The 16,360-nt window shown below is 43.7% G+C and overlaps 1 protein-coding gene across 4 annotated transcripts in view; it reads left to right on the plus strand.

The window, feature by feature from the left end:
• PDCD11 (programmed cell death 11) overlaps positions 1 to 16,360 on the plus strand; it is a 640,465-nt gene that overhangs the window by 528,288 nt on the left and 95,817 nt on the right. For all 4 annotated transcript variants that reach the window (XM_086922722.1, XM_086922723.1, XM_086922724.1 and 1 more), the window contains exons 27-28: positions 7,231 to 7,353; positions 7,490 to 7,612. In XM_086922722.1, the coding sequence (XP_086778848.1) occupies positions 7,231 to 7,353; positions 7,490 to 7,612 (246 nt within the window). The remainder of the gene's footprint in view (positions 1 to 7,230; positions 7,354 to 7,489; positions 7,613 to 16,360) is intronic.

Consider the following 16,360-nt stretch of genomic DNA (forward strand, 5'->3'; position numbering starts at 1 on the left):
CTCACAACTAGGAGGAATATATCCAAGGAACCACGGTGGGCATATAAAAGGTGACTGGTATATAAACCTGATAGTTATAAATATGAAAAGGGATCAATGATCAAAGGGGGAAGGGAATCACACAAAAGTGGGAAAAGTGTATTTTATTGAGGAACCAGGAAGTATAAGTATATAAGAAGTGACAAGGCAGGGTTTGTAAATGTGGCAGTGTTAAGCCCATGTATAATAAGGATGGGCTTCTGTGCTATTTAATAAAAATATTATATTGTCTCTTTATAATTCAAAAAAGTGTATTTCTTTAACAAATATGCTTCGACACTAATCGATGCAATATAGCACTGCATTGGGAAGTACTTATTAAAGTGTTTTTTGTACAACTGGTAGTCTAAACTTAGATATCTGGAAGTGCTTTCATTTGTGATTATGGAAAAAAAATGAGTTTTAGTGAGATTAGATATAACAGGGGCATGTTAAGCCAAGACATATTACATTCCCGAAAGCATTAAAAACGAAACAATCCCTTTGCTGAAGCTCTTTAAAAACAAATCTGCAAATAAAACACTTCAAAAACCTATTCAGAGTGCAGAAAATTGAGAAATACTGTTGATACTGTATTTTAAACTATGAAGTAACTTTGAAGATGTGCACAAACAATTTTGCTGAATAAAACTGCAGCTTACTGATAGTGTGATTAACAATCTGTACAAAAGACCATGTCAATGTGTACTGCAATCCATAGTAGGCAAGGGTTTTGGTGGTGATTACCCACCTCTAACAAACCTTTGGGATGGAAGATTTGCACTCCGATAATCCTTGGCTTCTTAGAAGAGATAGTATTTTGCTTTGCCAAATCTAATTTTGTATTATTTGTAAATTTAATGACTATACCTGATGGATGCCTTTTGGGAAAGCTTACTTCAAACACGGTAGGTCCAAGCTGGGTATGCTGGCACACCAATGATACTTGTTTGTATGACGTTACAATGCATGCTTTTACCCCGCATGCCATTACAACGCAAGTTGTTACAACGACTTGCTGTCGGGGGGTGCTAAAGTTTGGAATAGTATAATTTGCTATGCCAACTCCAGTCTGTGCAACAGTAGGGAAGGTGTTGGAGTTAAATCCAACACATTATACCCCTCTACAGCAAGCCATTTCATTGTAATGGCATGCGGGGTAAAGGCATGCGTTGTAACAGTTGTTTCCCATGATACTCCCATGTAGTCACACACTAAAAAAGGGCTAGGAGGAGAGGCAGGGCAATCTATTGAAAAAAGTAATATCTGGACATGGCCAATGTCAGTAGCAGTCACCACAGAGCTCGTAGAGGAATCATGCTTTTCTTAATTTTAGGCGTATTCTGATGTTTAGCCTCTTAAGCGCTGCGCCTATACTAGCGGCCGACTGCACCACTACCTCGGGAGTGCTGCCGTCGGCCGTTGGACGTTCCAACTGCACCTGCGCAATGGAACGTTCAGCACTGGAGCTGGACGTTCCAAAGCAGCTAAGGTGTAAGATTATGGTTTACATTGCCACTTCATGGATGTGCTACTCATGGACTTAAACCATTGAAACATGTAGACCAAGCATACATAAACATATTCAAGGTACTTATTGTATTATATGCGAAGGAAATATATATGGTTGTAGGGAAGAGTTTATCGTGTTTTTAAACCCAGTCGTATCCTTTGTCTATCATAATCTGCCCGTAGTGACTAAAATGGACAAACTCCTCCCTGCTGTGCTTGTTAGCTGCAAGTTGCCTTAATGTAAAAACGAGTGGACCACACTTGTCCTAGACCACTAAGTAATCATAGGGCCCGATGCAAATCTTAACCCTCCCCCACTTATATCTTCAAGGGAGAGGGTTAAGATTTGTATCGGGCCCTATGATTACTGCATGCACACCTATACTATTTCCTGTCTGCCGGTCGATGAACGATCGGTACGTTCAGTCAACCAGTATTTAACATTCACTGGTGTGCAGTGGGACGTTGGTGTCATCACTTTACGAGTCTCCTCAGCATCATTGCCTGTGCATGGAATTGAAAGCTGATGAGAAATGTAGTTTCCAGTTTGACCAACCACAGACAAACCTCCAGCACGACATTTCCCAGCACAATTGCGTGTTTTCGTTAATACAAATAATTTAGGAATTAGGGCAGATATAAACAAGCAATGGTGTGGGAGGTGCCGGAAGGATTGTAGCAACAACGGGGGAAGGAGAGAGCGGAAGGGAAAATGTAATAAAATACAGGTGCCAAAGCTGAACACGCATCCACAGCTGACCACTCATGACAAACAACCAAAGCATAAAGATATATTACTTGGTCCCTGCTCTGTGGGCGGAAACGAAAGACTAAAAGGAGGGACAAAGAGGGAAGATTGACCACAAGCAAGCAAGGGTTTTTAAAGGACCCTGAAACAAACAAATCTAAAGCAGCGGGCAGGCTGTAAGCCCACAAGGAAGTATATACAAACTGTATAACAGCTCTCAAAAGCTTGACCTAAAAAGCAGCTAAAGGCTATTAGTCCTTCATCGAATGCAGTTTCCAAAAGTTTAATAGTGTGAACTTCAGCTCTTTTAATATCTGAAGTTCAAGAAATGTTCAGCAGGCTGCAGCTATTATTTACTTCTGTAACTAAACATTTGTGATGTTCGACAAACTCAGATTATCATGAAATCTGTGTATCTAAATGACCAAGAAGCACGGTACAAAAAATCCCAAACATTCATGTAGGGTAGAATAGGGACAGGTACATTTACGCACCCATTTTTACGTGGTCACAAGCCACTGAAATTATTTAAGAACAGATTGAGTTGAACACTGAGCTTTAAGTTCAGCTTTAACTTACCCAAGTACAAATAACATGTTTGTGGCCACTGAATCATTAGTTATCAGGTTCTCCAAGCTGTCTTACAGGAATGTTATCAGATCCAGTTGCAATGGTTAAATTAAACTAATAATATAATTTGATGTTTTATACAGCCTTCATGCTGCCAAGTGGCACTTTTTGTCTTTTCCTTTTCCAATGCTACTTCAGTTTCTGTAACCCCAATCAATGAAAATCCAGGTTCTGGCAGAAGCAAGCTACAGTAGGAAGAGATGGTGATCACTTATCCACAACTCTAGTGCCATCTTCACCATGCACTGTCATTTTCTAGGAGTAGTTAAAAGAAGAGGGAGCACTATCATGTGAGCAGAAATTCATCAACAGTTGAGAAACAATCTCATATTGTCTGGTTCCATGAGCGCAGGTGGTGACTGTGCAGACACCAGACTCATTGTGTTATAACCTGCCATTCAGAGTTTGGACAAATGCCCACCTACTCCCACATGGTGACCATAGTCCCCATCCCATCCTTTTGTTTAGGGTGAAAACTATCAGACTTGTAACACTTAGTGAGACTGTGGAAGAGCTTTCAGAAAATACAAGCCATATGTTCCTCATCTTAGCTGGATTTAGATTCTCCCACTGTTAAGAGGCTACAGTTAAGAGATGTCCCTCTTATTTATTTCCAATTTTAAAACAAGCATTTGCAATGCAATGGTCTCTGCATCATTAAAGGTAGAGCAATTGGCATTGTTCATGACATTTCTTTTTTTTCTTTAATTCATAAATAAATGGCATTGTCATTTACATTGCCAATACACACCACTCTGAACCTGCACTCACTGCTCTGCACACTCACTACTCTGCACTCACTACTCTGCACTCACTACTCTGCACTCACTACTCTGCACTCACTACTCTGCACTCTGCACTCACTACTCTGCACTCTGCACTCACTACTCTGCACTCTGCACTCACTACTCTGCACTCTGCACTCACTACTCTGCACTCTGCACTCACTACTCTGCACTCTGCACTCACTACTCTGCACTCTGCACTCACTACTCTGCACTCTGCACTCACTACTCTGCACTCACTACTCTGCACTCACTACTCTGCACTCACTACTCTGCACTCACTACTCTGCACTCACTACTCTGCACTCTGCACGCACTACTCTGCACTCTGCACGCACTAATCTGCACTCACTACTCTGCACTCACTACTCTGCACTCACTACTCACTACTCTGCACTCACTACTCTGCACTCACTACTCTGCACTCACTACTCTGCACTCACTACTCTGCACTCACTACTCTGCACTCTGCACTCACTACTCTGCACTCACTACTCTGCACTCACTACTCTGCACTCACTACTCTGCACTCACTACTCTGCACTCACTACTCTGCACTCTGCACTCACTACTCTGCACTCACTACTCTGCACTCACTACTCTGCACTCACTACTCTGCACTCTGCACTCACTACTCTGCACTCACTACTCTGCACTCTGCACTCACTACTCTGCACTCAGTACTCTGCACTCAGTACTCTGCACTCACTACTCTGCACTCACTACTCTGCACTCACTACTCTGCACTCACTACTCTGCACTCACTACTCTGCACTCTGCACTCACTACTCTGCACTCTGCACTCACTACTCTGCACTCACTACTCTGCACTCACTACTCTGCACTCAGTACTCTGCACTCACTACTCTGCACTCACTACTCTGCACTCTGCACTCACTACTCTGCACTCTGCACTCACTACTCTGCACTCTGCACTCACTACTCTGCACTCACTACTCTGCACTCACTACTCTGCACTCACTACTCTGCACTCACTACTCTGCACTCACTACTCTGCACTCACTACTCTGCACTCACTACTCTGCACTCTGCACTCACTACTCTGCACTCTGCACTCACTACTCTGCACTCACTACTCTGCACTCACTACTCTGCACTCACTACTCTGCACTCACTACTCTGCACTCACTACTCTGCACTCACTACTCTGCACTCACTACTCTGCACTCACTACTCTGCACTCACTACTCTGCACTCACTACTCTGCACTCACTACTCTGCACTCACTACTCTGCACTCTGCACTCACTACTCTGCACTCTGCACTCACTACTCTGCACTCTGCACTCACTACTCTGCACTCACTACTCTGCACTCACTACTCTGCACTCACTACTCACTACTCTGCACTCACTACTCTGCACTCACTACTCTGCACTCACTACTCTGCACTCACTACTCTGCACTCACTACTCTGCACTCTGCACTCACTACTCTGCACTCTGCACTCACTACTCTGCACTCTGCACTCACTACTCTGCACTCTGCACTCACTACTCTGCACTCACTACTCTGCACTCACTACTCTGCACTCACTACTCTGCACTCACTACTCTGCACTCACTACTCTGCACTCTGCACTCACTACTCTGCACTCACTACTCTGCACTCACTACTCTGCACTCACTACTCTGCACTCACTACTCTGCACTCACTACTCTGCACTCACTACTCTGCACTCACTACTCTGCACTCACTACTCTGCACTCACTACTCTGCACTCACTACTCTGCACTCTGCACTCACTACTCTGCACTCTGCACTCACTACTCTGCACTCTGCACTCACTACTCTGCACTCTGCACTCACTACTCTGCACTCTGCACTCACTACTCTGCACTCACTACTCACTACTCTGCACTCACTACTCTGCACTCACTACTCTGCACTCACTACTCTGCACTCACTACTCTGCACTCACTACTCTGCACTCACTACTCTGCACTCACTACTCTGCACTCACTACTCTGCACTCACTACTCACTACTCTGCACTCACTACTCACTACTCTGCACTCACTACTCACTACTCTGCACTCACTACTCACTACTCTGCACTCACTACTCACTACTCTGCACTCACTACTCTGCACTCACTACTCTGCACTCACTACTCTGCACTCACTACTCTGCACTCACTACTCTGCACTCACTACTCTGCACTCACTACTCTGCACTCACTACTCTGCACTCACTACTCTGCACTCTGCACTCACTACTCTGCACTCACTACTCACACTCACTACTCACACTCACTACTCTGCACTCACTACAGCTTCCTTCCACAGCTAGAACTAGTGCATAATGTCACAACAGAGAAAACAAGGAAACACACTGAAGCTGTCTGTACCACGCCAAGTTCACATTTCGAGCAGCATGTGTTAAATCACGCTTTAGACTACTTCTCTACTCAAAAGTAGTACATTTCCTTCAAAAAGATAAAAATATGACATGCAAACAGTAATGCCGAAACAAACTGTTCAGCATGGGTTTTGATTTACATGAAAACATTAATTTCACTTAAAATAATAATAGTTTTTAGCTAAATTAAATTTACATTTGGATTTAGGGCATATTCACATATTTTTAGTAAATTTAAATGTCAGTGGCAGATGGACACGCTTTCATTTAGCAGCCAAATATACAATAACTTACTTCCCCCGGAATTCCGCCGCGGCCGCACCGGAAGTCAGGCAAGGTCGCCTGCGACGGGGGCGGAGCCGCGTCCGGACCGGAAGAGGAGGCAGGCGGAGGAAATGCGTGGAGCGGCCCGGGGCTCCTGCGAGCGTGGAGAGCCCCCGGGGCCGACAACAGGACGTTGCACGCGTGTTGCGGGGCTCCCTTGACCAAGAGGGAGTCCCGGGATAGGAGCCGCAGCGTCAACTCTCCCTGCCGGTGCGGAGCAGTAAGTTAAAGGGGAGAGGGGGGGCCGGTGCGCGCGCGCGTGTGTGTGTGTGTGTGTGTGTGTGTGTGTGTATATGAGTGGGGGGGTTCTGTATGTATGTGCGTGCGTGAGCGCTTCTGTTTCTATGTATGCGTGTGTTGTGTGGGAGCCTCGCGCAGCGCTCGTGCTAATGCGCGTGCCAGTTTAGAATCGCCTGCGCGCGGCCAGGAGTGTCTCCTGGGACTGCTACTCGCTGACATAAGATCTCGGCTTACGCGCGTCTTTTAGCCGAGACCTAAAAAGGCTGAATCTCATAAATCAAAATACTATGAGGTTTCTCAAAGAATGTGTAGACCACTTCCATCACATAACATGGCCAAACCTTACCCTTTCTTTTTTCTTCTTGAATGATGTTCCATCTGGCTCCAAAGGAATATTAGAGGGTCTGTATTGTTCACATAAAAATTCACAAGTTCCATCTAGAGGGACATACACGATATTTTGAATTTAGGCAATACCAAATCAGTGTTTTATTCCAAGTACTTCTCGCCACATACATTTAAAGCGCAAAGCACAGTGATGGGAAAATGTGTGCTCTTTAACTGATATTTATTTTATAATTGTTTTTTCTCAGGACAAATCCAAAGAGCACTGAGAAAGTGGTAGATCGTGAGATTACATGCATTACTGATATTCAAGAAGGACAGTTGATAAGAGGCTATGTGAAATCGGTCCAGGATCAAGGCGTGTTTATCAGGTGGGAGTGTAGTTTTTAATGAACATAACCAAAAGTCTAAAGATGTTACCTTCAAGTCAATTCAATTTCATTGTTCAGCTATATAGTCTTTATAGATTTACCTGTGACCAATAACAAAGCTTTTTTTTTTTTTTAGTTTGTCTGCCTCTATTGTGGGTCGTGCCCAGTTCAAGCATGTTTCGCAGTTCTTTGTCAGTGACCATTCTGTGTACAAGTCTTATATAAAGAAAGGGCAGCTCCTCACAACCAAAGTTCTGAGGTAAGGATCTGTGTATGCTGCAGCTTGTGTTATACAGCATTATCTGTGCTTTAAGACTGTTATTGCTTCATTACACCCGCATCTGTATGTTGAATGGTATGTCAGATGACGGGGAATAAAAGGCTAATAGTGATAATATGTGTAATGGTAAAGTGGGAGAAAAAGCTGCCTGGAGATTTGGGGGGCTGCTATATTTGGAATAGGAGTTTAAACGAGGATTACTCAGAACTTGTAGAACTGTTGTAGAAGACAGTAGCCCAAGAAATGTAATGCAAAGAATGTGGAACTGTGCCTTTTTGTGCAACTCTTCAAAGCTATGCCTTTTTGTGCAACTCTTCAAATCTACACTTCTTCTTTTTTCAACAAAACCTGAAAGTATCCCTTTTATATATAAAGTGAGAAACAAGTTGCTCTTTCTTTTATACACTTACAATTAAACCTCGGTATGACACTCATTATCCTGTTAAAACACTGAAATATAATCTTAGAAACATTGTGCATACCTTTTCAGGCATGTGACATTGAAAACCACTGGATTGCCAATGTGAAAGATACCCCTTTGAACCGCAAATCACACTCCATTGTTATAAAATTCACATGGTTCTTCAAATCTTGATCCAGCTCAGTCCATTGTTCTACCAGTCGCAGATCTAAAGTCAAAAACACCTTAGCAGCATCCACACATACCCATCAAACGATTAATGTCAGGTAATAGGTGTTTGGCTTGAATGTTGCCATTTAAATCTCTCAGAGTAATGCATGAGTGCCAGTTGTTGTCACCCTTGGTAGAACAAGTGAAAACACCTACAGTATTGATTCTAGTTCTTCAAAAACACCTTCTGTGCACTTTCATCCAGCTTCTTTTTTCAAATCATATCTAATAGAAAGGGGCACTCACCATTTAATTTTTGTTGGTCTAAATTATCTCATCACTTGGCTAAAGGCAGAATTTGCGTGCACGATTGTGTGGATTTCCGAAACTTTCCGAAACTACATTAGCAAATTCTTGTACTATAACCACACTTCCTATTTACTCCTCAGAAAATACCTGCTACACTTCAAACATATTAGCTTTTGTCTTTAATTTAGTCTGGTCCTTCCAATTCAAAACAAACAAACCTGTTTTTGAACATATATCTCTACTTCCCCGAAACACCACCTCTTAGGTAAAATATCCAAAAAGATGTCGCTGTTGCTCACTTGGCCTGACAGCCTGTAGACTCAATGGTCTGAGCCAGCTTCGAATAGTGATGTATGTACATTTTGCTCCTGTCTCCCTCAACTCATGCAGCTAGGCACAAATTAAATACAAAATTAGCCTCCTCTATCTGAAAGAGACTGTAGTTATAGATTCCTTACCTTAGAATTACCCCCAGGCGTCAGACTTGATCCGGCTAAATGTTTTCGTAGCAGTACCCCTGCGCGTCAGTAGGTGGCGGCAGTCGACTCCGTCGTCTGTGTCTTGGTCGCCAGGATGACATTGCGGTGTCTACTTAGACGCAGCCCCTGCCTGCTAATGTCAGTTCTTTTTTTCTGCGCCTGCCAGCGCAGATCTGGAGTGAGCGTGCCCCTTAGTCTTTTTTTACTACATTTTTTACGACATTTGCCGACATCTTTTTCAAGAATTCGACTCCTGGTGCACGAGGTATGTCCCTTTGTCGGACCGGATTCATGCCCTGTGATTCCTGTCCCAAGCTGATGTCGGTCACTAATCCGCACCTCGTGTGTCTTTGGTGCTTGGAGCGCGACCACAATTCCAAGTCGTGCTCCGACTGCCGGGCCATGAACCCGAAGTCTTTGTGGCAACGGCCCTGAAAGCTTTTGGAGACCCAGCAGTCCACTCCGCATTGTTCGAGGTCCTGGTCGCGAGGAAGTTCGCTGGACCGGATGGCGGAATCACCACCACTCGTCCTCAAAGTCTTCACTCTCCTTCGGTAAGTCGAAGCACAAGAAGAAGGCGAAGAAGCATTGTCGCTCTTTACCTTCGCCTGTCTGTCGGCCGACGTGGATGGCTCAGAGCTTCCCTCCCTTTCCCGGAGCATCCCCTGCCTAGCTTCATGCATTTTATGAAGCACTCCATAGTATTTTTTGACAGCCCTACACCCCAGGTGCGCCTACTGTCACCTAGACTGACCATCATGTGATCATATTCAACCTCTCCATTTGAAGCCGTTTGAGAAAACTGCTATACAGTTCGTCAGGACTAATATCGCCAGGTTTTTTGTTCACTAAGTTCACTTGCAAACTTTCTGAGAAGTCCAACAATAGCAGGCCAACTGTCACACCTTTGTCATATCAAGCCTGTAGCTCATGCAGGTCAGTTTCTATGCTGAGCCATGCCCAGAAACTTGTATTAGCCATCTAGAAATTCCTGCTATTTCAAGAAATTAGCCAACTATTTGACAAGGTGTTTTTCTATTTACTTGACCTGACTACGGAACAATATGATATTGTGGAAACTCTTCAAATAAGAAGGCACTTGAACCTTTGTTTTGGGAATGCGAGAAGTAGGAAGGCACTTTTGTGCAAACTTCCGGTGCTTGCCTGAAGGAGAATGAGATGTTAAGGATTGGACAAGTCTTGCTGCTGATGGTGGGCATTAAATCCTCTAGGATGGAAAGAAGACGGGAATCATCCAGTAAGCCAGACATGAGGGTAAGAGAGCTTTGCACACTTTAACTTCATCCAACTCAGGAACAAAGTAGATGGTAGAAAAATTGCGTATGAATAAAAGTTCATAATCGACCGTGACCCCCATATCGTGGACTCGAGAGAAAGTGATGGTGATGCAACCCATAGTTGAGGGAGCCACGGCAGCTCGACCCAGATCCTGCCTGGGTGCAGTAGCGGAGTGGATGGATATCAGCTACCTTAAAAATAATGATGGAAAGATGGAGGTACTGGTTCTAGGAAAACAGCCTACTATCTGGTCCACTGCTTGGTGGCCAGATGCCCTTGGACTAGTTCTATCCCGTAAGGCAAAAGTAAAAAATCTCATCTTTGAGTTTGACGCCAACCTCTGTTTTGATAGCCTGGCGTCTTGCCTAGCTGAAAAATGCTTTGGTGTATTGGAAAACACTGAGCAAAATCTCGAGTCTCCTTCCAGTAGCAGCTAGGACATCTATAGTCCAGGCACTGGTAATAGCCAGGTAATGTGCTCTACTTTGGTTTTTCTCAGAAAGTACAACAGGAAAACTTCAGAGAGTGCAGAATGCAGCAGCATGTCTGCTGTTTAATCTTTCAAGGAGCTCTTGCATGAGCTCTGCCATTGTCAAACACCACTGGCACCCTATTCTCAAAAGAAAAGCTTTCAAGCCTATGTGCTTTTGCCATAAAATCCTTCACGGGAAAGGCCCCCAATACCTGACTCTGTTAGTGAAACCTCACTATCCTGAAAGAAGCTTGCTATCTACATGAGCTGCTCTTGTTGAGATCCCCCTGCCCAATTAGGCTTGATTAGGAGGATGTTCTTTTAGCTTTCCTGCATTTAAAATGTGAAACTCTCTGTACCATCTCTAAGACTGGAGTGCTCAGAACCTATCTTCCGGAAAAAAAATCAAAACCTGGTTCTTTAGACAAACAAAATTCTTTAGTCGTGGGTGCAGCTTTGTTCTCCTCGGCCTGTACAGAATCTACAGCACAGGAACACTCCGAAAGGAGTAACAATGCGCTCTACAAATCTTCTATTATTATTAGTGAAAGGTCAGTCTAACAACTACAGGGTGTGCCTTCAGCCCCTAGGACTGATGGCAGTAAGGCACAGCTAGCTACTCTGCATTGTTGTTAGACATGCATGTGACAGATGATCTTGTGGTGTTTTGTGTGCCATCTACGTTTGTAGAGTAGAGATATTTGTTTTGCCTCTATGTGAGCTAATCTTTCTGCGGAACAGAATGTGATACTGGGTATCCTGCAGGTAATGAAAAGTATTGGGAACAATGTAGGGCTTTGGAAAACCACAGGTGATTTCAAATGACTCATTTAGGAAGGCATTCAATTTGACCTAGTGGATGTGGTCTGAGTGACAAGACTTGGGCCTAAATATGTCTGTACCACCTAATTGTCAAAAGTTGTCAAGAATGCCAGGAAATTTGGTCCCCCAGTATCAAACGCACCAAAAGGGGTATGGAGGTTGAGTATGCTGGATTGACCTAGTATCTGAAACAAGGCAGTTTTCCTTCAGTTTCATGATCTCCACAAAACCTGACTAAAAGTTACAGTTCAGGTGTGCTGACATTTGCCTAAACACCATAATTTCAATGATTTCCAGCAGGGATGGGAGCTAAGATTATTTTCTAGGCTTTATGTGCATAGGGCTTTGTGGGCACCGAGGAAATGAGGGCATGCATGAGGTCCCATGGAACCTTCACCAAATGAAACGTATTCATTGTAGACCTATATTATAAGTGGACAGAAGATGAGAAAGTAAATTGTATTAGTAAGAGCATGTTGCCAGGCACAGCTAATGACTTTAGATGCTTGGTTACCTTTAGTGATGGGATGTTTTGAGTTGGCTATGAACTCTGCAAACATGATGGAGTTGCTCCTAACTAAAGATATGGTGGCAGAGTTTCACAGTGGGTTTGCAGATTTGCCAAGAGGCTGCTTTCTTTGGAAAGCAAGCAGTATGTTTGTCTCCAAGATGGTGATTAGGAGAGCAACCATCAGTTCCTATTACAAGTGTTTTGGAAGAATTGACAGAGATTGTTGTTTGAGATTTGTTTATCCCAGAGCGCATATAGTAGATGTTTTGCCTTAGGTCTGTTGACATTTCTAGTCCGGCACAGCTGTCCTTGGTCATAGGTTATACTTTAGGAATGCCCTTATCTGAGGGTGAAATGGACAAGGGCATGATCAGATCTGAAAGCGTTGGATACCCAAAAATGCAAATGCAAAGGCTGGTTAGCTGGCACAAGAGTTAGTCAGAAATGTGGCCTGCTTAGGAGGTATTGGGAGTTGCATCGATGAATGGGTCGGGGGCTCCCAGTTTACTGGGGCCATGGTTGTCCTGATTCTGATCTTTCACCAGTATTTATTTGTTTATATATTCATCCACTGAGATGATAATCTTCCAAAATAAGTTCCCTGAGGTGGACCATAGGTGTTGTGCTAGATAAACAATATCAGTAGAAATGTGTTTCTTAGGCAGTTTAATTATGTTGGCAGGAGATCTTTGCCTGTTGTTACTAAGAGGATGTGTTAATCAATGTATGTTAACCATTTCTGTCACTATAGAGCCCACACCTGGTTCTGTGCATTATTCTGTCATTGAGATCCTCAAGGTCCTAATTAAGGCAGTCAAAGTTACTGCAAGGGCTGCACACCAACAGATATGGTCCTGACCCCTCCCCATGGTATACTCCAGTTCCACAGCCATCATGACTATTGGCATTGATATTCAATAGTGGTCTAGACCTGATGGCCTTGTATATACCAGCTGTTAAAGCACATAAGAAAATCCAATTGTAACTATTATCTCACTGGCTCGCTGTGGGCATCACATTACTCTTGTTTCATGACTGATAGATGCTAGAAATGCAAATTTTGAGTGCCAGCAGTCCCTCCGAGTACAAGGGAACTGCTTACTAGAAGCCTTGGTGGAGAACATAGGACGCTAGATCCAATATCCTTCAACTAAAATTAGCTTTACTTACATTTTAATATATGTTTCTTCTAGTCTGCTGCTGATAATGGTTATGGTTTACCGGCCAGCAAAAGGCTGTTGCTCCTCCTGAAATGTAGAGGTGCCCAGGCTGTCGATATGTTATGCTAGTGAGTTTGTAAAGCCTGGTTACTTCATACAGAGTTTTCCCTTGCTATGGTGCCAACACCAAAATGCTCGATAACACATAGCTAAGCCAATTTAGGATTGGTTAAAAAAAATCAGGTCTTAAGTTTCTTCAGAAAGACCACTTCCGAGTTTTGCTGTCTTGGATTGGCTGGGAGGGTGTTCCACAGTTTAGCTGCCAGGAAGCTAAACGAGCAACCTCCCATTCACGCTCTTTCTACTCTAGGGATCACAGTGAGTGCGGCTCCTGTAGACCTGACACATCTGCTAGAATGATACGGCTTAATCAGGGACAAAGATATTGGGGTCCTTTCAGGTTTAAAATCTTGTGACAAACGCATAAGGCTTTGAAGGATATTGTTTTCCAAATTGGAAACCAATGGAGTTTAGCAAGGGCTGAGCCCTTCAAAGAGTATCTGTGAATGTTCATGAGCAGCCTAGCTGCAGCATTTTGTACTCTTTGAAGCAAATGTAGACTGCTTTCAATGGTCCAGAGATAGAAAACGTGACAGTAGTACAGACGGAAGATCAGGAGGGCTTAGACAACTGTCTTCCTGGCCACATCAGGGAGCAGACCCAGGATCTTGCGTAGCACTTTTAAAATGCCAAAGCAGACCCCTGATAAGGCTGGCTGGCTATCAAAAGAGAGCATGTTATCAAACCAGATTCTGAGGGTCTTCACTTTCTGTTTGAGTTGGGGTTGGTCCGAAGTCATCAGGCCACCATGCCGTGGACCAGATCCAGAGTTGTTTCCCCAAGACCAGGACCTCATTTATTTCAGTATTCAACTTACGGCAGCTGTGGTCCATCCATTCTGCTAACCCCAGAAGACATGATCTAAACCTATCTGCAAATCTGCCTTCATCTTGTGTCAAGGTGATGATTAGCTGTGTGTTATCGGCATGTGACGCGATTTTAAAACCATAGCTCAATTGCATCAGCAAGGGGACGCATATATAAATTGAACAAGGTTGGGATGAGAGCAGAGCCTTGTGGCACACCCTGCTGCAGTGACGAGATGTCAGATTCACAGAGCTTTTGGATCACATGGAAGGTGCGGCCCTGTACAAAACTGGCCAGGCATCTCAGAACTATGTCCCGACACCATACCGCCAAAGAGCTTAAGAAGAAGGCCAGGGGATACGGTGTCAAAGGCTGCACTCAGATCCAGCATTACCAGAGCAGCCGCAATGAGTCTCAGTGACTCTGAAGCAAGCAATAATGCAGACTCAGTGCTGTATTGAAGATAGAACCCTGATAGGGTCTTGTGCACAAACTCTTTATCCTCCATATACCTCATCCCATGCTGATAAACATGTTTTTCCGATAATATAGAGAAAAACGGAAGCAGGCATATGGGCCTACAGTTTTCTGGTTTGGTAGGATTCAATGTGGGTTTCTTCAGAAGAAGTACAACTGTCTCATGTTTCCACTTCGAGGGGATTTGAGCGGTCCTAAACGATAGGTTGAGCAGTTCACATAATGTCGGTAGAATGGCTTCCAAACCACACTCCATCACATGTGGGGCAGGGTCTAGAGAGCCAGATTTCACTTTAGCTACTAAGGCATTAAGTTCTGTCACAGATGCGGTGTTGATACTAAGGAAACCATCCATCAAGACAGGTGGTGAAGGCCAAATATTGGGAAACGAGAACTCTCTGACTTCTTTTGGAAAGGAGTCATAAATATTTGTGACCTTCTCTGAATGAAAATTGTGCTATCTGGTTACAGTTCACTACTAAGGGATTGATAGAGGAAGAAGCCCACTTCGAAGAGGATAAGGATTTCACAATCCGAAAAAGCTCCAGTGAAGAGTTCTGAGCATGCTCAATCTTCTGTGCGTAGTACTGCCTCCAAGTGTGATTGATTTGTTAATGATGTCCTTTTAGGGACTCACTGTATTTAGCTTTGTCGAATGTGCTATTGTTTCTGTGCCAGAGATGCTCAAGGCGATTTCTTCATGAACCTTAATTCCTCACTAAACCATTCCGCTGATGGCGGAGAGCGAGTAGCATTACAGTTTTTCATGGGTGCAATGCCCTCCGAAAACTCCGTAATTCATACTTCTACCTGGGAGTTGGCTCAATTGGCACAGCTACTAAGAAAGGGGCAATTTGCACTCAAAGTAGTCGTAAAAGTGGCAAGGGTAACCCTGGACCACATTTGAGCTTTATAACATCGGCCTACTGATGGAGTGTGTGCCAAAGCAGACATGCAGAGACCTAAAAAGCGAGAACAAAGTGGTCTGACCATGAGACCAGAGTTAGCAAAAATGGGATCTAGGGTATGGCCCTGTTTGAAAGGGGACCAGAACCACAACAATCATCTCTATTATAGAGGTTAGTTTGCTGGGTGATAAATATAGCAGAATCTAAGGCTCCAATGGACAGCAAAAGTGGAATTAAACAGTTTTGATATTACTAGGGAATGACCACATGTATTGTTACTCTGCTCAACTAATCTTCAAACGTGGTTTGTACGAATCTTAAATGGGTCTTGGTGAATGCTTCCAGAGTTCTCGTTTTGTCCACTGTCACGTGTGAGTAGCCTATCTAGTATTGCTTTATTCTTTGCATTCTGATAGTTGCAGTCCCGCACGTTTGTAGTTGGAAAAACAAAAACATAAGCAGCAGAATGCAAACAATAAAACCGGGCTGATCCAGCCATTCCCCAATGTCATAGGACAAATGTAAGTTTCAAAAAAACAAACCTCTTGGAATGATGAGGTCAGTTCCATTACCCTCTTTCTGCCCTTCCTGTCATTTATTGTTTCAAATAGTTTACAATGGTTGCAACCACTCTACCCTCCAGCCCCCACAGTGGGTTAGTTAAACTTAATTCACAGTTTTTCTTTCCTTTGCAAAAGATCATAGCGGGAATTAAACTTAGTCTCCAAATGACCAGTGAATTTTTCTGCCCACTTCTGTTTTTGAACTTTAGTTTTATTTCTGAAGCTTTGC

Source organism: Lissotriton vulgaris, chromosome 5, assembly GCF_964263255.1.
Source record: "Lissotriton vulgaris chromosome 5, aLisVul1.2, whole genome shotgun sequence".
NCBI lineage: Eukaryota > Metazoa > Chordata > Amphibia > Caudata > Salamandridae > Lissotriton > Lissotriton vulgaris.